At 43.1% G+C, this 24,513-nt stretch overlaps 1 protein-coding gene across 1 annotated transcript in view; it reads left to right on the top strand.

Moving 5' to 3' along the window:
- Positions 1-24,513, top strand: part of SNTB1 (syntrophin beta 1) — a 276,011-nt gene that overhangs the window by 230,345 nt on the left and 21,153 nt on the right. The window contains exon 4 of the mRNA XM_015145928.3: positions 8,571-8,710. Within this exon, the coding sequence (XP_015001414.3) occupies positions 8,571-8,710 (140 nt within the window). The remainder of the gene's footprint in view (positions 1-8,570; positions 8,711-24,513) is intronic.

Genomic DNA, 24,513 nt, shown 5'->3' with positions numbered 1-24,513 from the left:
TTCTGATGCTTTTATGTTTCTTTTTGCATTGATTTCTGCACTGGTCTTTATTATTTCCTATTTTCTGCTTATTTTGGTTTAATTTTTTTTTCTATTTCTAGTTTGTTAAGGTGAAAACTGAGACCACTGACTTGAATACTTTCTTCTCTTCTAATATTGGTGTTAATTGTCCATTTCTTCTTAGTCCTGCTTAAAAAGCAACATCTTAAGGATTTTGATATGTTGTGTTTTTATTTCCCATAGCTCTCTATTATTGATTTCTAATTTAATTCCATTTTGGTGTAAGAACATACATTGTTTAACTTGAATACATTTAAACTTATTGTAACTAGATTTAATGCCCAGAGTGTGGTCTATCTTGTTAATTCTATGTGTACTTGACATGAATGGGTGTTCTGCTATTGTTTTTTTTAATTTTGTTTGTTTTTTGTTTTTGTTTTTTGCGATGGAGTTTCACGCTTGTTGCCCAGGCTGGAGTGCAATCGCATGGTCTTGGCTCACTGCAACTTCCACCTCCCGGGTTCAAGCAGTTCTCTTGCCTCCACCTCCCAAGTAGCTGGGATTATAGGCATATGCCACCATGCCTGGCTAATTTTATATTTTTACTGGAGATGGGGTTTCACCACGTTGGCCAGGCTGGCAAAAGTTGCAGTGAGCCAAGGTGGCACCACTGCATTCCAGCCTGGAAGACAAAGCAAGACACCGTCTAAAAATAAATAAGTAAAAATAAAATAAAAATTAAAATGACACCCTCTTTAGTGTCCCATGATCAGACCATATTTTTCATGCTGTACTTTTCACCTTACTTTATTTTTCATCATTATCTTAATATCCATCCACATAATGCATCACTCAATCTGTTCCTCTCCTTTTTTCTGACACAGAGTCTCACTCTGTTGCCAAGGCTGGAGTGCAATGGTGCGATCTCGGCTCACTGCAACCTCCGCCTCCCAGGTTCAAGCGATTCTCATGCCTCTCAGCCTTCCGAGCAGCTGGGACTACAGGCATGCGCCACCATGCCCTGCTAATTTTTGTATTTTTAGTAGAGATGAGTTTTCACCATGTTGGCCAGGCTGGTCTCAAACTCCTGGCCACAGGTGATCCACCCGCCTCAGCCTCCCAAAATGCTGGGATTACAGGTGTGAGCCACCGTGCCGGGCCTCTGCTCCCCTCTTGACACCAATCTTAAATTCAGCAGGTGATCCAGGTACCAGACAGCTTATGAGAAGAGAGAAGTTAGTCCTAGAAAGCTGAGGCTCCCATAGAGCACTTTTCTTCTTTTTCTAGCCTTTTCTCTCATTCTCCTTTGCCTTCTCTTCCTTTTCATTCTCCTTTGCATTCAGCTCTAGATGTCCTAGATTTTTTTTTTTTTTTTTTTTTTTTCCTGAGACAGGGTCTCACTCTGTTGCCCAGGCTGGAGTGCTGTCGTGCAATCTCAGCTCATTGCGACCTCCACCTCCTGGATTAAAGTGGGTCTCGGGCCTCAGCCTCTCAAGTAGCTAGGGTTAGGGTGTGAGCCACCATGCCAACCAGCTCTAGATGTCTTGTCTGACTCCTGATTCCTGGGTCCTGGGGATTGTTCAGGGCAAGCTGGAAGACAGCTGGAGATTTGAGTGGCCTTGCTTAGCCCTGTCCCTATGTGTCTGTGGCCACACTTAAATGCTTCTTTATCAGCCTCCCTGAAAGTTGGTGCAGTGATTAATTATCTAATGTTTGTAAAGCATTTGGAAGTCGATCAATGCTAATTATTATTATTACACTGATAGCTCGTCCTTTGTTCTAAACACCCAGCAACCTGAGGCGAAACAAACTTCAATTAAAAAGTTGTCCAGATAAACACAAGCTGCAATACAAAAGCCATAATGGCCCTTCTTCCTTCGTGAAGGTTTTCACTTTGTGTTCTCTGTCCCTTACATCTAAGCCTTCCTTCCTGCTCATTGGAGCTGGGGGAAACAGTGGGCTTGAGGTGAGCAACTGGGGCGGTTTAACATTTTGAGTACCCATCATGTAGGAAGTTTTATATATGTTGTCTCATTTGATCCTCAAAAACACGTGCATGGGAGGCCATCCTCAGCATGTGACACATCCGTGAACAAGTGCTTAGAGCGCGTAAGTAAGCCGGTGAACAAGTGCTTAGAGCATGTAAGTAAGCTGTTCACGTCCCTCAGCTGGGAAGTGGCAAAGCCAGATTTTGCAGACACGCTGTTTGGGTCTAAAGACTGTGAGCTCTTCCTGCCACGCATGCTCAAGTAGAAAATGGAATGTAAATGTGTTAGGAAGAGTGAGTTGGTAGGAAGCGAGAAAAAGAGACCCGCGTATTGCTTTTTGCCTTAAGAAAAGAGTGCATTGAACAAAGAGCTGTAAAGCAAGAATCCCAGTTGCTGAAGCAGTTCCAGCCTAGTAGCAGATAATTTTAAACTTAAAAGATGATTGGATTTTGAAGTTGAGGAGGTGGTAGCAATAATTTAGTCCCACTCCATCATTTGGTGGAGGAGGAAATTTTGACCCAGCAAAGGCAAGTAATTCTTGCCCAAGCTCACGCAGATGTTTAATCTGATGTGCACTCTACTAACCTTAATACTAAAAAATAGCTATGTTTTTAAGGATTGCCTGTCTACTGTCTGTAAGACAGCTTTGTAAATCCTATATGTGCATGAATTCATTTAATCCTTACAATTCTGCCTAAGAGACAACAGTATCAAAAAGGCACTGAAAGTTCTGATAAAACTGTGTCTTTGGAAATAATGTGAAGATTCTAGAATTTTTGTTTGTTTGTTTTGTTTTTCTCTTTTCTTTTTTGACACACAGTCTCACTCTGCCGCACAGGCTGGAGTGCAGTGGCGCCATCTTGGCTCACTGCAACACCATCACCTGGGCTCAAGCAATTGTTGCACCTCAGCCTTCTGAGTAGCTGGGACTACAGGACATGCACCACCATGCCCGGCTAATTTTTGTATTTTTAGTAGAGGCAGGGTTTCTGCCATGTTGGCCAGGCTGCTCTTATCCTGGCCTCAAGTGATCCACCCACCTCAGTCTCCCAAAGTGCTGGAAGTACAGGCATGAGCCACTGCGCCCTGCCAGATTCTAGGTATTTTAGAAGATACAAGATCAGTTTTCAAACTATATCCCAAAGATTGGTCGCAACCCGACTTAGAGGCATGGGTGGTGCTAGGATGAAGACATAAAGTCCCACAGGTGCCAAGATCCCCCACTGGGAGGCAACCCCATGCAAACTCTCTTTCAATTCTTCTTTTTTTTTTTTCTTTTTTTGAGACAGCGTCTCGCCCTGTTGCCCAGGCTGAAGTGCAATGGCACAGTCTTGGCTCACTGCAACCTCCGCCTCCCAGGTTCAAGCGATTCTCCTGGCTCAGCTTCCTGAGTAGCTAGGATTACAGGTGCCCGCCACCACGCCTGGCTAATTTTTGTATTTTTAGTAGAGACTGTGTTTCACCATGCTGGCCAGGCTGGTCTCGAACTCCTGACCTCAGGCGATCTGCCTGCCTTGGCCTCCCAAAGTGCTGGGATTATAGGCCTGAGCTACCTCGCCCGGCCAATTCTTTTACATACTGTTCTAGGACTTGTGACTTAATCTGAACAGAGAGATCATTGAATTTAAAGAGTTTGGAAGCCACTGACCCAGATGATTTGGGAGACCTGTCTCAAATTAAGGACACTTCCATAATTGTTACCAATTGCTTCTTACCACCACCTTTCAAATTCTTGCCATTTTGTAAACCTTTCCTCTCATGCTCTGTGGAAGTCATTACAGGGACAGGATTCAGTTCACCAAAGTTGTGCTTCAGAATAATTTCAGAATTGAATGTTTTATTCCCCTGTCGCCTTTTCTTCACCTTCTTAGTTAGAAATCTGATCAGTTCTTGAGAAACTGACGACTGCAGCACTCAAGGCAGGAAGCCAGGCAAAGATGGAAATCACATCTGTTTCAGGAGTCATGTGTTAACAAAATGCAAACAAATCTCCAAAACTGTCGTATTCACATCAGAATACTTTGGGTGCCAGGAAAGCTGGATTTGTAATGCACCTTGTCACTAGAACAATAGCACCAATATTTGAGCCTGACAAAAATTCGCCTTCATAGGTTTGAAATAATGAAGCGTATGTAGCACAAGGTATGACTTTTAAAACTCTGTTCTTCCTGAGGCGGGCGGATCATGAGGTCAGGAGATCGAGACCATCCTGGCTAACACGGTGAAACCCCGTCTCTACTAAAAAAAAAAAAAAAAAAAAAAAAAAAATTAGGCGGGCGTGGCGGCGGGCGCCTGTAGTCCCGGTTACTCCGGTGGCTGAGGCGGGAGAATGGTGTGAACCCCAGGAGGTGGAGCTTGCAGTGAACGGAGACCGCGCTACTGCACTCCAGAGCGAGACTCCATCTCAAAACAAAACAAAAAGATTCCTGTTCCTCAACATAATTTTTTTCCCCCGTTGGAAAGCCGTTTGTCCTCCTAGGCAGCCTTCTACCTCTAAGCATTTACATTAGCATTAAAATGACAACTCTGCATACAGGAATAGTGGAATGTGCCCACTACAAGTATTCTTGAGAGGTGAAAACATGCTAGCAGCCCCCTCACTCACCTCCTCGGCCTCAGGGTCCACTCTGGCGGCGCTTGAGGAGCCCTTCAGCCCACCCCTGCACTGTGGGAGCCCAGTTCTGGGCTGGCCAAAGCCGGAGCCGGCTCCCTCTGCTTGCGGGGAGGTGTGGAGGGAGAGGCGCGGGCGGGAACCGGGACTGCGCCCGCAGCGCTCACAGGCCAGAGCAGTCACGGGCTCGGCGGGCCCGCACTCCGGCTGGCACTGCTCGAGTTCTCACCGGGCCTCAGCTGCCTCCCCGCGGGGCCGGGCTCGGGACCTGCAGCCCCCCATGCCCGAACCCCCCTGAGGTGGGCTCCCGCACAGCCCGAGCCTGCTCGGGGGGCGCTCGGTCCCATCAACCGTCCAGGGGCTGAGGAGTAAGGGTGTATGGCGCTGGGACTGGCAGGCAGCTCCGCTGGCAGCCCCTGTTTAGGATCCACTAGCTGAAGTCAGCTGGGCTCCTGAGTCTAGTGGGGTTTTGGAGAACTTTTAGGCCTAGGTAGGGGATTGTGAATACACCAATCAGTACTCTGTGTCTAGCTCAGGGTTTGTAAATACACCAATCAGTACTCTGTATCTAGCTAACCTAGTGGGGTCTTGGAGAACTTTTATGTCTAGCACTCTGTGTCTAGCTAAAGGATTGTAAATGCACCAATCAGCACTCTGTGTCTAGCTTAGGGTTTGTAAATACACCAATCAGTACTCTCTATCTAGCTAACCTAGTGGGGACTTGGAGAACTTTTATGTCTAGCTAGAGGATTGTAAATGCACCAATCAGCACTCTGTGTCTAGCTCAGGGATTGTAAATGCATCAATCAGCTCTCTGCAAAATGGACCAATCAGCTCTCTGTAAAATAGACCAATCAGCTCTCTCTAAAATGGACCAATCAGCAGGATGTGGGAGGGGTCAAATAAGGGGATAAAAGCAGGCTGCCGAAGCCAGTAGTGGTAACTCCTTCTAATCCTCTTTGACAGGAGAGAAGTGTTAGTCTTTCACTCTACCATAAATCTTGTTGGTGGTTATTCTTTAGGTCTATGTTGTCTTTAAAAGTTGTAACACTCATGGGGAAAGTTTGCAGCTCCACTGCTGAAGCCAGGGTGACCAGGAACTCACCAGGAAGAAGGAAGGACTCCAGATACCCGGTCTTTAAGAGCTGTAACATTCATCGCTAAGGTCTGTAGCTTAGCTCCTGAAGCCAGCAAGACCATGAACCCACCAGAAAGAATAAACTGGACACACTATTTTTTAAGAACTGTAACACTCACCGGGAGGGTCTGTGGCTTCATTCTTGAAGTCAGTGAGACCAAGAACCCACGAATTCCAGACACACTCTCACAGCAGAGTTTACCATAAGGACACAGCAGTTTTCAATGAACTGTAAAATGTTTTAGGGCTTTGGGATTATTTAAACCTGCATATACCACTTGACACGTAGGTGAGTTGGTTATTACACCAGTAGAGAAGTCTGCATTATACTGTTGGTATTTACTGTTGAGTCTTATTTTGCAAACTTAATATTGTTTTTGAAGAATGATGCTTAGTTTCGTTCACATTTAAATGACCGATTCAGGTCAAAGTTAATGGATTGCATCTGACTAGGTAAGTAAGATAGTCACTTTGGGAGGATCATTTGTAGCTTCTCCAGTCCTATTTAATGAGCTGGAAAAGTAATTTACTAAGTTTAATGTGGAAGCTGGAAAAAATTTATTCTGAACTCCCCCCCAAGCCCCGCCCAAAACGCTTTATGCCTTGAGACCGTACTTTATTCACCTTGCAGGGTCTGGTACATTGCCTTTTCTAATAATTTATTTTGATCTGTTGAAGATGCTGCTGTTCTGTTGGAAAAAAGTCCTTTTACAAAAGCAATAAGCTAAAACTAGCTTTTAAAATATGCATAAAATGCACAAATTGAGGAATATGTCAACAGTCATTCATGTCCTAGTATAAATAGCTTTATAGCAGTGGAGTGGGGGAGGGCACTTCTTCAGAAGCACAGTTGTTGTTTGGAATCGCTGGAAGGGAGGCATTAAAATATAAAGGTGATCATCAAGCAATGAGTTCTTCCTGGGAGAACTTTGGAAAGGATGGGAAGAAAAGGTATTGAAATTGTCAGCACCAAGCTTATTCTTGGCTCGTCTTATAATTTTTCCCAAGGAAAGTCATTGCCTTGTCATAGTGATGCCATTTCCAAAGGACACCATTTTTGACATGTTCAAAAAATTGGTGTCTGACACGATTTCCCCATCTTGTGTTTTACTGAGGGTGTTACCATCTGCCAGCTACCACGCCAAGCACATTACACATACTGTCTCATTTAATCCCCACTATAGCATGATGAGGTAAGTGCTACTTAACAGGTACTTACATGATGCTTATTCTGCACTGCATTAAGCATTTCTACAAATTTTAGCTCATTTAATCTTCACAACCACCCTCTGCTATACGTACTATTATTTCTCATTTTACAGATCCAGAAACTGAGACACAAAGAAATTAGTTGAATTGCCCAAGACCCCCACAGCTAGTAAATTGGGTAACACAAATTTGTGTTCAGGCCTGCTGGCTCCCGAGTCAGCACTCAAAATCACTGTTGTGTATGATATTATCCTTATCAGTAAGGAAATAGAAGCACAGAGAATATCTTGTCCAGAGTCACACAGGCAATAAATGACAGACTCACTTAGGAAGCCTACGTGTAGGACCTACAGAACTCAAGCCTTATATCATTCTGTAAATCTTTTCTTATCGCTCATTCCTCATACTAGGGTGTTAGCTTAAAGCAAGAGCTACAGACATGCTTGTATCTCTATACAGATTCCATTGTGTCACTTAAAGTAATAAGACTAGAAAGGGAAGAAATTAGCTTTATCACATATTTAGCTTACTGTCTAATTTACTTTGATTCTGAATAGATTTTTGAGTTGTGACTTGCTATGACAACATTAAATCTTGGATTAGTTGTCAGTGTCAAAAGCAATCTTAACCTCATCTGGAGCAGTGTTTCTTTAATCAGCATAGGGATTACCTGAAGATTTTGTTTAAATGCAGATTTGGATTCAACAGATCTGGATGGGCCTGAGACTCTAGCAAGCTCCCAGATGATGCTGATGCTACTGCAACATGGTCCATATTTTGAGTAGCAAGAATTGAGCATTCACTGAGTTTTTAAACTGAGCTTAAAGATGTATCCTAGGGCCCATCAAATGTCCTATATAGATAGAAGAACATATAGGAAGTTTGGGAAGGGCAAACACCAGGCCAGGGGGATGGCTAATGAGATAAGAGCTGAGCTACACAGATTCTGCAGATTAGAAGGGTTTTCAAAGATCATCTGGTCCAGTCATCCTACTGATAACTTTCAGAATGCTTTCACATTCCTGTCAGGTCATCTCAACCCTTGAGTTAATAAATTATGGGTGGTGAATGGAACTGGACATTCAATAGAATCAGGTAAGTTTCAAGATGATGCCTGAATCACAGAACCAATCTAAGAGCAAAAGACTAGGGAAAGAGGCTGTGATGTCTCACTCTGTCTGGGTAGACATTTGCCACCATAGTACATTTTCCAGAGCCTTTAGATATTTATTCAAAAACTTTTTAGACCTTACCATTTCATAATTTTTAAAAAATGCTACTGTACCAGAGAATCAGCTGGAAGTACTTATTCCCCCAGGCATTTGCCTCCCACTATGAAATCAAGATTCAGTGCTGACTGGCAGGTGAGAAACAGTGACAGATGTGTGGCAGCTGGACTGCTGCTTGGCTGTCCTGACTGTACATTTCAGGGCCCTTGAGACAACAGATATTTTCAAAGATCAGGAAGGATGGAATAAAGACAAGGTTCTTTCCATTTTGATTTTGCAACCAAACCAAAAGACACTCAACGTATTGCTGAGTCCTCTGATTAGGGGAATGCCAACTTCTCATAACCATCCTTTTCTCAGGCTGTCATTTGACAGTTCTCTGCTTTCTTTTTCAGGTGCCAGGGGAGAGTGAGAAACAGTGGAAACCAGCCCTGGTTGTGCTGACTGAGAAAGACCTTTTAATCTATGACAGCATGCCAAGGAGGAAGGAAGCCTGGTTCAGCCCAGTTCACACATACCCTCTTCTTGCCACCAGGTAGCCATGGCCTTGGTTTGGTATGATGTGTTTGTAGGTTGATACTATTTTAATGAATTACAGTTAGCTCAACACGTTATATTACTGCTCACTATTGCAGCAGGGGCTGAGAGCTCCTTAAGAATATAGCCACACATTTTTAGCCACATAGATTAATGATCATTTATGGCCAAACATGAAGCAACAACACAGAGGCAAAGAACAAAAGACTCATCCATTATCAAGGAACAGTGACATCTGTGAGATGTTCCTCATCTAGCCAGCTTCCTGGGTCTCCATCTCATTCCCTTTGAAATGAACTAGGCATATGTGTTTGTAGTCTTGAAGTCCAAGTAGAATCACCAAGCAAGGGTCTTCACTGGGTGGCACAAAAGAGTGTTATATGGGAGTACTCCACTGTGCTTTTTAAGGCTTGTTCGGCAGGAAATCTCGTAACAAGTTATTTCTCAGTTACATGATGCTTCCTGTGGAAGGGTGGCTGCCAGGTTCTGTTTTACAGGTCCTTCAATGCACATGTATTATTCACGTGAAATATGTCTTTAAAAAGCATTTCATTGAGGTATTGACATGCAAAGGTGTGTACATATTTAATGTATACAATTTGATAAATTTGGAGATATACATCTATGAAACTATCATCATAGTTGACACCGTAAACATATCCATCACCTCCAAAAATTTCTTCCTTCCCTCTATATTTTATTTTTTGTGATAACATGTAACATAAGATCTGCCCTCTTAGCAACCTTTTAGGTATATAATACCATGTTGTTAGCTATAGGTGCTATGCTGTACAGTAGATCTCTAGAGCTTATTCAACTTGCATGACAAAAATTTCATGTCCTTTGGCCAACACATCCCCATTTCCCCCTCCCTGCTGGAAACCACCATTCTACTCTCTGCTTTAAGAGCTTCGTCATTTTAGATTCCTCATATAAATGGGATCCTGTAGTGTTTGTCCTTACATGTCTGGCATATTTCACTTAACATAATGTTCTTCAGGTTCATTCATGTTGTCAAATATGGGAGGATTTCTTTCTTTTTAAGGTTGAATAATATTGGATTATATGTAAATACCACACTTTCTTTATCCATTCATCTATAAATGGACATTTGGAGGCATCACACTTCCTGATTTCAAAATGTATTACAAACCTATAATAATCAAAACCTTATGATACTGGCATAAAAACACATAGACCAGTAGAACAGATTGGAGAGCCCAAAAATAAATTCATCCATCTGTGGTCATCTGATTGTTGACAAGGGTGCCAAGAATACACAATGTAGAAAGGATATTCTCTTCAATAAATGGTGCTGTGAAAACTGGATATTCATATGCAAACCATGAACCCTATTTTACACCATACACAAAAATAAACTCAAAATGGATTACAGACTTAAAGATAAGATCTGAAACTGTAAAACTTCCAGAAGAAAACATAGGGAAAATATTATTGACATTGGCCTTGGCAAAGATTTATTGTATATGACACCTGCAGTACAGGCAACAAAAGCAAAAATAAATAAATGGAACTACATCAAAGTAGAAAGCTTCTGCATAGCAAAGGAAACAGTCAACAAAATGGAAAGGCAACTTACAAAATGGGAGACCTCATATATAATTAAAGGTTAACATCCAAAATATGTAAAGACTTACATTTCAATAGCAAAAAAAAAAAAAAAAAAAAAAATTCAAAACGGACCTGAATAGACATTTCTCCAAAGAAGACATACAGATGTCCAACAGGCATTTGAAAAGGTATTTAATGTCACTAATGATCCGAGAAATGCAATTCAAAACCACAGTGAGGATGTGGTTACGATGTGTGTTAGGATGGCTATTGTCAAAAAGACAAATGATAACAAGTGTTGTTTATCATTTGATAAATGCAAACCCTTGTATACTGTTGGTAGGAATGTAAAATGGAGAAAAGGAAATCCTTGTATACCGTTGATAGGAATGTAAAATGGTGCAACCACTCTGGAAAACAGTATGGAGACTTCTCTAAAAATTAAAAACAGAACTCTAATGTGAGCTAGCAATCCCACTTCTGGGTGTATACCCAAGGGAACTGAAATTAAGGTCTTAAAGAGGTAGTTATGCTCCCATGTTCATTGCAACATTATTCACAGCAACCAAGACTTGAAATACAGTTTGATTTTTAATTATTTATTTTTGAGACGGAGTTTTGCTCTTGTTTTTATGGGTTTTTTTTTTTTTTTTTTGAGACACAGTCTTGCTTTTGTCGCCAGGCTATAGTGCAATGGCACTATCTCGGCCCACTGCAACCTCTGCCTCCCAGGTTCAAGTGATTCTCCTGCCTCAGCCTCCTGAGTAGCTGGGATTATAGGCGCCCACCACCACGCCTGACTTTTTTTTTTTTTTTTTTTTTTTTTTTTTTTTTTAGCAGAGACAGGGTTTCACCATGTTGGCCAAGCTGGTCTTGAACTCTTGACCTCAGGTGATCTGCCTGCCTCGGCCTCCCACAGTGCTGGGACTATGGACGTTCTTCTCAACCACTGCACCTAGCCTGAAATACAGTTTTAATGTGTTGCATCCTTGTCCCCTTCTTTGAAAGCTTATATCCCAAAAGCAGAAATGAATCAAACTCGAGTCTTGCTTTCAAGTAGCTGACATTTCCCAAACCTGACTTCTGTTGCCAGCTCTTTTTATTTGTACTTTATGACAGTGAGCTGTTTGCATTCCTTCTATACCTCTGCTTCTTTACCTGCAAACTAGGCATGACACAGTCATATTTGTGGCCTTCCTGGCATAGTGCCTGGCAATATCGTGCCCTCGATGTCTGTTGAATGAATTATTGAACAATGTGAGACAAACACTGGAAGGAGTTTGGTCCAAGAGACAAAGCATAGTGGACGGAGGTTTTGGAGCATCTGACCTGAGCAAGATGTAGACAGAAATAAGCTGCGCTCTCCATCCTGGAAGTACTGAGCTGCCAGACGGGTTATGGTCAACGGTCAGCTGGCTGCAAGGAGGACAATGAGACCCAGTAGCAGAGCAAGAAGTAACACAAGGTTAAAGTGCCAGCAGTGAATAGAGCTGAAATTCCAGAAAAATCCTTGTTACTTCCAGTCGTGATTGATAATGAAGACCAGCAGCGGGGGTGGGACCGGTGGGTAGGGAGCTAAAAGATGGAAATTGTTGGCCCCAGAGGGGAATAGAGGAGGTTTTCGGGGTGAGGAACCAAGCCTAGATCACTTTTGAAAAATAAAATTGAAAAGTAATTTAATATTTGAAGCTTTCGAACTTCAGAATGTTTGGCAGAATGGCTATTAAAGTACAATACAGCTTTGTAATAAAACTGCAGTAATCATGGCCGGGTACGCTGGCTCACACCTGTAATCCCAGCACTTTGGGAGGCCAAGGAGGGCAGATCATCTGAAATCATGAGTTCGAGACCAGCCTGGATAACATGGTAAAACCCCATCTCTACCAAAAATACAAAAATTAGCCGGGTGTGGTGGCACCCATTTGTGGTTCCCAGCTGCTCAGGAGGCTGAGGCAGGAGAATCACTAGAACCTGGAAGGCAGAAGTTGCAGTGAGCCGAGATCGCGCCATTGCACTCCAGCCTGGGTGACAGAGTGGGACTCCGTCTCAAAAAAAAACAAAAACAAAAAAAACCCCAATAATCAGAATGTAAACATCCTTAACTGCACACAAGACTCAGGCTGTGTCTTGGGGCCCATGAGAATTCGGCCCAATCGCTATTGCTTTCTGTACTTTGCATCCAGAGTCTTCATCCAATGGAACAACATTTTATCTTCAGATTCTGAGACATTCCCACAACAGAAACCAAAGAAAGATTAGACCACAGTCACTGGATTCCAGTTACTAAGAAGGAAAGTTGGACCCAAGCCTCTTGAAATGATTTTCAGAAACAAAAGTTGAAATAAGGTAGTTTCTGTGCCTCTCAGGCAACATGAAAATAAAATTCACCCTAGTACATAGCCTTGTTCTCAGAGTTTCTTGGCATTATGAACAATGGGGGCTGCTTTTTTATTCATTCTTTCATTCATTCATCAGTCAACATTTATAAATCATCTACTATGTGCCAGGAGTTATAATTGGGGCAAGGGATAAAGAGGTGAAAAAAATTCAAACTTGTGAACCTAGCATTATCTGGAACAAAGTGTGCCGACGTGCAGGAACACATAAGGAACCGTTTGCAATAAAGACAACAAAAAATGCCAAACTCTGCCTGGAGAGTGGTGGAGGACTCCTTGTAGTAGAAGTCATGTTGAATTGAAGCCTGAGGGAAAACTCACCAGAGGAACAAGGGAAGGGAGCCCAGAGAGGGGCATGGGCATTCCAGGCTTAGGGGAGATCCAAGCACAGAGCTTATGCAGTGCTGCATGGCCCAGTTAAAGCACCATGTATGGCCCTGGGGAATGAGGGAAAATGAATCAGATATTCACTAAGTACCCAGCACTTGACACAAGTTACCGTTTCCAACTTGTGTATCCATTCTGCAAGGCCTGTATTAGTGTGCCCATTTTGCAGATTAGGTACCTGAGGCTCAGAAGAGTTCAGGAATCACCCCAGGTGGTGTAGCTTCTGAGAGATGGAGGTGGGATTCCAGTTCTGGAACTGTGTGTCACTTGCCTACCTGTGCCTTGGTACCACTGGGGATTGGCACAGAGGTGGGAGATGGGGAGGAAGACTTTTCACTAGTGTATCCTTTTTTACCTTTTGAAATTGGAACCATGGTGAGTGGCAGGAGTCTTTGGGGATGATAAGAATCATGGATGTGATCTGGGTAGATATTTTTACATTTGGTGTCAAATAACAAATGTCCAAGGAGTGACTGTTGAATCCAAACAATTTTGCAGTGATCCTGATTCCATTGTAAAAAAAAAAAAAAAATTCTGTGAGGACACAAAGTACTCAGCTACAGGAAGAGATAAATTGCTCCCCAGGAGTCTCCCCTCTTTTGTTTTTTTTGTTTTTTTTTTTTCAGCTTTCCTATCTTGTAACCAGGTTTAGCACTGGGACTCCAACCCTCTGGTAAGACGAGGAGACTGAGAAAGGCTCTGCCTTAGGTCTGGTTCTTCAGAAACAGAGAAGGCAACAAGGACTGAAGTGGCAGTGAGTTCTTAAGCAAATGCTCCCAGGAGAAGCCTGGAAGGGACAGGGGGAAGGACAACCGAGAGAGGAACGAAGGAGGCTAGTATTTCAGGCAAAATCTCGGTCTCAGCCTGACCTTACAGGGGGCTTGAGAGCTAGACTGCTTAGCATGGTAGCCACTAGCCAGATGTGGCTATTTAAAATAATTAAAGTAAAATTTAAAATTCAGATCCTCAGCCTCCTCAGCCATATTTCAACTGTCCAACAGCCACCTGTGGCTAGTGACTATCATTGTGAACAGCACAGATCTAGAACATTGCCATCACCACCAAAATTCTATCAGACAGCACTTCCCTAGAGCATGTAAATGACTCCTTCCAAGTTTGTCCCGACTCAGGCAAGTGACTGGACCTGTACATTCCTCCAGCAGTCCATGGACAGCTGAGGCTGCCTGGAGAGATGTCATCTCGCAGGCTCTTCAGGCTTCTGCACAAGCAGGAAAGTCCTAAGTGTGATTCCTTAAAAGCAAAGGCCCAGAAGGAGGGATGGGTGTGCAGAAACAGTAAATGGGACCTGAAGAGGTTTGAGTGGAGCACTGAAAGTGTCTGTTACAGGTTCACAAGAGACACAGGTGCCAGGTCTGAACCGAGAGTAAACCAGATGAATAGCCTAAACCCATAAGCCTGCAACCAATATGAAAACAGGAAATGGAAACCTCTTCAGTGCATCATTGTGGTCATTTAGAATAGAAGATGCAGGCTGGGCGTGGTGGCTCACACCTGTAATCCCGGCACTTTGGGAGGCCAAGGTAGGCAGATCACCTGAAGTCAGGGGTTCAAGGCCAGCCTGGTCAACATGGTGAAACCCCATCTCTACTAAAAATACAAAAATTAGCCAGGCATGGTGGTGGGGGCCTGTCATCCCAGCTACTCAGTAGGGTTTGGCATGAGAATGCCTGAACCTGGGAAGCAGCATTGCAGTGAGCCAAGATCGCGCCACTGCATTCCAGCCTGGGCAACAGAGCAAGACTCTATTTAAAAATAATAATAATAAGTAAATAAATAAAAAAGACAAAAAGAAGATGCAGTTAAAAAAAAAATCAGTGTCTACAATGCAACCATAAAGGGGACCCAGTTGTAATAGTTGTCCCCTCAACTCACTGTCCCTCTCCCAAATTACCCAGCCTAACCACTGAACTGCAGGAGGAAATGTTCCTCTGTGTGTATATTAGCCCTATGAGGAATGATACAATTAGGCCTGAAGGATTGCCTTGGTCTCTGGCTGGTAGTCCATGAGGCAGAGTATGTCCAGGATCTTAGGTGGCACTGGCTATTCATTCTCACTCTATCCTCTTGAAGTAGTAGGTGAGCTTTTGCCTGCTCCTGGGCTGCAGCCTGGATATGGCAGAGCTGGGAGTTCGCATCCTAGTCTTCCTTCCTCCAGATGGGTGCTTAACCCCAGCCGGATCACCCCAGCTCCCTCTTTCAGAATCCCCATCTGTGAAACACACTCACTGGAATGCCATTGTCTCCAAAGCCAAAGGAAAATATACTTTGGTATAATAGAGTTTTAACTGATCTTTTGGCTTAAGCATCAGCTACCAGAGCATCAGTCCTGATCAGCTTCTCCCCAAGACCCTGTGGATGTACCTAGAAAAAGACTTTTAGAAAGCAAACAATGGGAAAAACATGACCCCTGCCTTCTCTGTGAGATGATGTCATGGAGATGGAGCCCCTTTGCAGCTCCAGGCTGAACTTCCTAATGAATTGTTGTAGGAGGCAGGGTCCACCCCAGCTGAAATAGAAACTCTTATCTCCTTGCGGATAAAGGTGGCTGTCTGAGGTGGGAAGCTGGGCTGATGCTGTTGGTTTCTGGTGAGTTGTGGGGGACGGTCCGTGCCAGAAGTGGTAGCATTCAAAGGGAAGCAGAATCATTCTATTGCAGAGGTTACCCCAGCACTTCCATTGACTGCTTTTTAGCCACTTATTTAAGTTCAACAAGTGACTCTTTCATTTATTTCCAATGCATTCTATACAGCGTATACAGCACCGTGCCCTTTATATATGACCACATAGGCATGTAATCTGTCTACTAGTATTATTTGTCTGTGTATATTTCTAAAGAAGAGGATCATTCCTGTTTTAAAAATTTTATTTTAAAAATCTTGTATTGAGATCTAATTTATAAATAGTAATATGCACAAATCATAAAGGTATGGTATAATTTTTACTTACGATATAGGGCTATGTTTTTAAAAAATGTATTATACTGTGCCTACTAACTAATCACCTTGGGTGATATTATCAAGAAGGCCATGGTAATATTATTTTCAAAATAGATCAAGCTGGACTGAGCACTTTGGCTCATGTCTGTAATCCCAGCACTTTGGGAGGCTGAGGTGGGAGGATTGCTTGAGGCCAGAAGTGCAAGACTAGCCTGGACAACATGGGGAATCCATCTCTACAAAAATAAAATAAAATTTAAAAAAGCACAGTTAGCCATGCATGGTGGTGCACACCTGTAGTCCCAGTGACTTAAGAGGATGAAGTGGGAGAATTGCTTGATCCCAGGAGATCAAAGTTGCAGTGAGCCATGATGGCACCACTGTACTCCAGCACCTGGGTCCAGAGCAAGACCCTGTCTCTTAAAAAAAAAAAAAAAAAAGTAGATGAACTCTGTAACGAAGTAGTGGCTGGCCCTTATTGGGCATAGATCAAGGCTACGTGCTTTAGGTGGATTCTATTAGGGTTTGCAAACCTTGCCCAGTATGAGGATTATCTGGATGCTTATTAAGATTCAGGTCTTCAAAACCCTGCCTTAGTTATTCTGGCTTAGGTTGGGGTTGTGGATCAGGAGAATGTGCTTTTAACAAACCAGGAAAATGTTTTTCAGGGTTACCACATTCAACCCTCACAACCCCAAAAGGTTAAGGTTTTATTCCTATTTTACAGATCAGTTAACTTAGGAACTAAGTAGTTAAGTTACTTACCCACCGTCATGCAACAGTAACAGTAAAAGATGGACCTGAGATTCTGTTTCTACCTTTTGATTCTTATCCACTATTCTGTGCAGCTTCCTAAGAGCATATCCTTATTTCCTAGAGTTTCAATGGCTCTTAGAATTTGCTGAGTGTATCATATATAAAAGTTTTCTTTCCTGACAAATAAATCACGCAGCAGGTGGCCTTTTATTCCAGCTAACAATCAAGGGAATTGTTACCCCTAATCACGCAGAGTGAGGACAGAGTTGCGGATGGAATCAGAGACCTAGAGTTTCTGGCTTACCTAGCAGCGGGAGTACCATCTGGGACTGTTAAACAAGCAAATATTCAACTCCACTCCAGACCAACTGAATCAGACACTCTGGGAATGGGACCCGGTCCATCTTTGATTTTAACAAGCCTCCAGGTGTTTCTGACACAGGCTCCAGTTGGAGAATTATTGATTTAGAAGACTGTGTGCTGCTGCTGCCTCCCGTCTTCTCAGGGGTTTGTAGTGTGTCCGAGTCCATTTGGGGCTGCTGTAATAAAATAAGTTAGCCTGGGTAATTTATAAGTAATGGAAATGCAGTTCTTACAGTTCTGGAGACTGGGAAGTCCAAGATCAAGGTGCCAGCAGATTTGCTGTCTGGTAAAGTCATGTTCTCGGCTCCATAGATGGAGCCTTTTGCTGTGTTCTCATGTGGGTGGAAGGGCAAAAAAAGGGACTAACAGACTTCCCAAGCCCCCCGTTTTTTGTTTTTATGGGTTTTTGTTGTTGTTGTTGTTGTTGTTGTTGTTTTGGAGACAGAGTCTTGCTCTTGTCGCCAGGCTATAGTGCAATGGCGCAATCTCGGCTCACTGCAACCTCCACTTCCCAGGTCCAAGTGATTCTCCTGCCTCAGCCTCCCAAGTAGCTGGGACTACAGGCACACAACATCACACATGGCTAATTTTTGTATTTTTAATAAAGACACCAGCTAACTTTTGTATTTAATAGGGACACCACAACCGGTCTCTATTTTGTATTTAATAGAGACACCGGCTAATTTTGTATTTAATAGAGACACCACACCTGGCTAATTTTTGTATTTTAATAGGCCATTACATTGGCCAGGCTGGTCTCAAACTCCTGACCTCAGATGATCCGCCTGCCTCAGCCTCCGAAAGTGCTGGGATTGCAGGCATGAGCCACCACACCCAGCTCCCCAAGCCCTTTTATAAGGCACTAATCCTATCCATGAGAATGGGGCCCTCAGGACCTAGTCACCTCCTTAAAGGCCCTACCTCTTAATCCTTTTTTTACATTAGAGCTTCAGTTTCAACATGAATTCTGGGGGGACACAAACATTCAAACCACAGCATGGTGGGAGGGGAACTCTGCAGCAACGATGTGGTTCTTTTCCCTGTGATTCTTCAGAAGCGCTGTTTGGCCGCAAGCTGTGATGACCGCCAATGGATCAGTTCTAAGGCTGTCCTGGGTCCCAGCCTCACAGAGTGATCCACAGCTCCTAAAATGTGGTGTGTTGCTGCCCTTCCTTTTCACTTAGATGACCTTCTAGCGCATTTTCACTGGTGTTTTGCATTCTTTGCTAGCTTTATTTTCATGGCTGCATAGTGTCCATCACACGAATGCTCTAGAGCTTGGATTCTAGAAACTGACAACCTGGCTCCGAATCCCAGCCTTGCTACTTACCAAGCCTTGGAGCCTTGGGCAAGTTTTGTAATCTCTTTTCGCCTCATGTCCTTCATCAGTAATATGTGCCCAATATCTGTACCTGCCTAATAGGGTTATTGTAAGGATTACACTAGATCATGTAAACTGCTTAGATTAGTGCTTGACATATGGCAAGTGCTAAATAAATTTGGTTATTTTCTAATTTTTTAACCCCTCTTCTATTTTGGGGTTTAAAAATACGTTGGCTACATTTTTAAAAGAACTCCATCACACTGAAAATTTGTAACCAACTAAAATTCACAGGTCATCGTTATACCACCTGCTAAAAAAACTTTTAAAATCCATCCTGTTAGCAGAAACTAAAAATTAAGAGATAAGCCAACAAAAAGTCTCCAAAAATATCTCCTTAATAAATGGAAGATAATTGGATTTGCTGGTAGAGAGGGAAAACAGTGTTTCATCATATCAGATTTGACACACCTGGGTGTGCACTGCAGTTTTGCCCAGGCAAGCCCCAGATTATGACCACGAGCAAGTGACGTCTTCTCTCTGATCTGTTTCCACATCTGAAAAATAGAATCATAGGCTGGGCACGGTGGCTCACACCTGTAATCCCAGCACTTTGGGAGGCTGAGGCGGGTGGATCACCTGAGGTCGAGAGTTTGAGACCAGCCTGACCAACATAGAGACACCCCGTCTCTACTAAAAATACAAAATTAGCCAGGCATGACGTGCATGCCTGTAATCCCAGCTACGTGGGAGGTTGAGACAGGAGAATTGCTTGAACCCAGGAGACGGAGGTTGCAGTGAACCGAGATCACACCATTGCACGCCAGCCTGGGTGACAAGAGTGAAACTCTGTCTCAAAATAATAATAATAATATCTATTGCAAGGCAATTATGAAAATTAAAATATGATGAACGTATTAGCCATAACAAAATACTATAGACTGGGTGACTTAAACAACAGATATTTATTTCCTCACAATTTTAGAGGCTACAAGCCCCAGATTAGGTGCCAGCATGATCAGTTTCTGGTGAGCACCATCTTCCTGGGACTGCTGCCCTGTTTTAACATTCTCAAATGACCTGTACTTTGTGTGTGCATGGAGAGAGAATGCAAGCTCTCCATTGTCTCTTATCATTTTGAGGACGCTAATCCTATCATAACAGGCCCCCCATTTAGCTTTAACCAGCTCCTCTTAGGCCCTATCTCAAATACAGTCACCTTGGAGGTTAGGGCTTCAACACATGAATTGGGTGGAAAGGGGCACAATGCCATTCATAGCAATGACCTATGTGCAGCCTTCTTTTTCTTTTTTATTTTATTTTTTGAGACAGAGTTTTGCTCTTGTTGCCCAGGCTGGAGTGCAGTGGCGTGATATCAGCTCACTGCAACCTCCACCTCCCAGGTTCAGGCAATTCTCCTGCCTCAGCTTCCCAAGTAGCTGGGATTACAGGTGTGAGCCTCCATGCCTGGCTTTTTTGTATTTTTAGCAGAGATGGCGTTTCACCATGTTGGTCAGGCTGGTCTCGAACTCCTGACCTCAAGTGATCCATCTCTTTTGGCCTCCCAAAGTGCTGAGATTACAGGCATGAGCCACCGTGCCTGGCCGGCCTTATTTTTCATAAATACACATAGTAGGGCCAGGTGACTGTCATTCCCCTTCTCTTCCCCAGAGCAGAGCTAGGGAGCTTTGTTCAGTCTTTTCTCTAGCACAAGAGGGAATGCCCAGGACTGTAGCCAGTAGGAAACAGTTTTCTTCTAAATCAAGTTATTCCCTCAAAGAGTTCATAGTTGTGTTTCTTTGCTTGGGTTTTCCTTTTTAGGCCCAGGCACATCTAATTTATATTTTTCTGGAGGATGAAAATTTGATTGTGTGTTTCATAGAAGTGGCACCAGAAATGCTCACAACATGTTCTTGGTGTCGACTGCCATGCAGAGATGTTTACGAGCAGTGATCTCTCCTCTCCCACTGCCAAACGCGGATGGTGCCCCTGTGAGTCCATTGATGGTACAATTTATAGCAGTGCACTCGGGAAGTTTGCAAACATGTTGTAATTTTAGCAATTCTCATCCCTCAGCTTTGTATGAGTCCTTGGGAGAACATTTTTTGCTTAGCCAAAGTTTATTTGATATTGCTAAACATTAAAAAAAAAAAAAAGGTATGCTCCCTTGTATGGAGTAAGAGCGTTAGTTTTTTTGTCAGTGTCGTCATAATTGGCAAATGAGATGGGTCTACAGAGAGTGAGGATTAAGGTCACATTATTTCTAGAGTTATAGAGGAGGTTTAACCCAGAAATTCTGCACGGCCAGTCCCAGTGGCTGGTGGGAGTTTCGGGAACACAGAGCTTATAAAAAGAGTGACACTGCTCTGAGTCCAGTTTATTGTCCCGTGGGCCTAAGAGAAGGGTGTGGGGTTGGCTTGAAAGGGGAACTGAAGAATGTGCACTTCTCTACTCCCAGATTGCTTGGGAGCCAGGCATACCGAGCATTTCGGCTAAACCTGATGGGTAATCCTTGGTGCCTAAGCAACTAACCCGTTTCTTTCGTTTTCTTTTTTTTTCTTTCTTTATTATTATTATTATTATTTTGAGCGGTAGCAAGGGTTATTGTGAAGAGCGAAAGAACAAAGCTTTCACAGCATGGAAGGGTGGAAGGGGACCCAAGCGGGTTGCCCACAACTAACCCATTTCTAAGTGCTAAAAGTAGTAGTAGTAGCTGCCTCAGGCCAGCCTCAGAAATTTTAGGAATTCTTTTCACTAGAAAGTTTGGCCTATTGCATTTGTCAAACATTAAATTACAATCAGCCTATGGTTTCCATGCTAACCCTGGGGGTTATCCTTACTGGTAGAGAATATGGGGCATATTCTATGGCATTGCCTGGGGTGGCATGAAGAAATTTACATGCCCAAGAATCTAACGGCTGTCAAACTGGGAAGTGTGGGGTTTGCCTTCCACACCCAGCCATCCCATTTGTCCCCATATACCTAGTGATCTTCCAGTGTCTGGTCTCTGGTCTTCTCTCCTGCTAACAAGGAGCCCCTCAGGAGTGGTGGGTGGGATATAAGAAAAGTGAGGAGATCCACGGATTTTGAAATCAGACAAACCAGGAGTTGAATCCTGAGACCTCTACTTGCAGTGCGATCTTGGGCAAAATACCAGTCTCTCAGAATCAGAGTCTCCTCATCTGAACAAAGGGGGCGGTAATATCTTCCATTTTATACAATGATTGATAGGACTGATTGAGCTAGCATATATAAATATTAAGCATATGACTGAGACATAATAAGTGACTGATAAATGTTAGCAATTGTTAAAGACCAGATAAAATAATTGTAATTAAAGTAAGTAATGTGACATATTTGACTCTGCATTTTATCTGGGAATCCTAGTGTCTTAAATCACAGTAATTGAGCTCTAAGGACTGAGGTTAATGAAACTGTTGGCTGTTTGGATGGGTATGGGGGAGGGTAGGAGTCAGAAGACTGCAACTCCTTGGCACACACAACAGAGCTATCTCTAAATGCTACTTGTAACAGCTCCACAGACAGGAGGCCTGCAGATGGCTTCCTCTTTGGGGCAGGAATGTTCATTTCAGTTAGAGAAACTTAATAGGCTCCTGTTAGTGGCCAACATTGTAGCCAGGACTGATGGTAGGAGAATTTATGGAAGCAGTATGAAATAGGAAAAGCTGAGTGTTATAAGAGCTGATTGTTCAGGTTATTTGCTCATGGTTTCAATTTTCCATTAAAATTGGACTGATTTTAGTCATTACCATCCATGGAGACATTCCTGAAGGCCTTTCTATACTATGTATTCTACACACACAATGGGACGTATGTTGAACTAATTAAAGCATAGTTAGACAAGAGAATATGTAAGAGTTAATTAAAAGATTCAAAAAAATATTTAAAATGTATAGCTCCAAGAGTGCTAAAAAAAAAAAAAAAAAAAAAAAAAAAAGTAACTTCAAAGGAAAAATTTCCCAAGACGTTGGACCGTCATGATGTGAGAATATCCATCAGATTGTAATTCTTGTTTACCTCTGGAGGAGAGCAGCACAGGGATAAATTAAACCCATGGATGACCTGAAGTCTGCATTATATTTTTTCCTTTCAAGTTTCTTTTCTTAATTTTTCTTGTTTTTTTTGGGGGGGGGTGGGAGGGATGGAGTCTCATTCTGTCTCCCAGGCTGGAGTGCGGTGGTGCAATCTCGGCTCACTCCAATCTCCCCCTCCTCGGTTCAAGCGATCCTCAGCCTCCTAAGTAGCTGGGATTACAGGCATGTGCTACCACGCCCGTCTATTTTTGTGTTTTAGTAGAGATGCGGTTTCACCATGTTGGCCAGGCTGGTCTCGAACTCCTGACCTCAAGTGATCCACCCGTCTCAGCCTCCCAAAATGCTGGGATTACAGGTGTGAGCCACTGCGCCCAGCCTCTTTCCCTTCAGTTTCCTTCCCCACCTATAGTTGGTGAGCTGGAGTTTGGCTCTTTTTGTGTGTGATAGAAAGAGTATGGACTCTGTAGTCATATAGCCCTGGGTTCAAATTCTCAACACTACCTGTGGGATCCTAAGCAGTTATTTCACTGCATAGAACCATGGATTCCTTGTTTATAAAGTGGAGCTCATAATACCACTTTCAAAGAAGCGTTGTGGAAATTAAACGAGGTAATACATCCACACAACCTTTCACGCGGTGAACATCCGCTTTTCTCTGTCCATAATACTACTGGCAGATCACGAGGGCACGAAGAAAGGTATGGAGGACAGTCACTTGTCTCCGGAAATCTACCTGGATAATGCCACTGAATAGTCAGGAATTGACTCCAAGCTGTTTTGCTGCTATTCACCTGTACTAATTTGTTCATTTCTTATAGTCAGTATCCCTCAATATCAACTTTCTGAGACATGGGACCTTGCCTTTCATCACCATATTTAGATGAAAGGAGTTTATTTATTTATTTATTTTGAGACGACATCTTGCTCTGTCACCCAGGCAGGAGTGCAATAGTACAATCTCGGCTCACTGCAGCCTCTGCCTCCAGGGTTCAAGCAATTCTTCTACCTTCGCCTCCTGAGTAGCTGGGATCACAGGTGCCCACCACCAAGCCTGACTAATTTTTGTATTTTTAGTAGAGACAGGGTTTCGCCATGTTGGCCAGGCTGGTCTCGAACTCCTGACCTCAGGTGATCCACCTGCCTTGGCCTCTCAAAGTGCTGGGATTACAGGCATGAGCCACCGCACCTGGCCCAGATGAAACCAGGTTAGAAGATATACATGAGGCAATTGATTGGCTATTCCTAGCTGGGGGAAATTATGCAGGGGGGTTAGAGAGTGTTCCTGGGAAGCCCATCTCACCTGACCATTTGGTACTTGTTAGTGATTCTTTGACCCTCATTTCTTTCCTGAAGGGTCTGTTGACTCCCAGGCTCCATTGGGGTGGCCAGTGGATGAAAGTATTTGAGACTGCCAGAACCATGTAAGGGATCTGGCCAGTGCTTCGTGTGTGTGTGTGTGTGTGTGTGTGTGTGTGTCTGGCTTGCATTGTGGCATCTGCTGGGAGATGCTAATTACAGCAATTAAGTAAAATGAGGATGTAACATTGCTTAGCAACCCAGTTACCTAATATGTAATTTTACTAATTTGGCTGAATCTGTGTGCTGTAATTGTTTGTGTTTTAATTAAGGATATTAATAATAATGTTTTTGTATGGAACATTTTATGCAACATTCTGTGATACCTCTCCAGAATTAAATTAATGCATAAGCATTTCTTGAAAGACAGGTTTTTGGGGATTTTTTGTTTTGTTTTGTTCAAAACTAGTCAGGCTAAGGGGTATATTTGAAGAATCAGAAACAATATGCAATCTGATACCTCAGTTGTCAGTGGAGAGAGAAACACTTGGCCTGATGTCCTGCAGGAATGAGTTCCCCAATGTCCTGGACAAAGATTTGGCCCAAAAGTGGTCCTATCATGCAGCCAGTTTGAGCCTCATGGAATTAATCACTTTGGGCATTTAAAGTAATTTAAAGACATTTTATAAATTATTTTT

This window comes from Macaca mulatta, chromosome 8, assembly GCF_049350105.2.
Source record: "Macaca mulatta isolate MMU2019108-1 chromosome 8, T2T-MMU8v2.0, whole genome shotgun sequence".
NCBI lineage: Eukaryota > Metazoa > Chordata > Mammalia > Primates > Cercopithecidae > Macaca > Macaca mulatta.
Note: the sequence above shows the minus strand (reverse complement) of the source record. Positions and strands in the feature narration are given on the sequence as shown.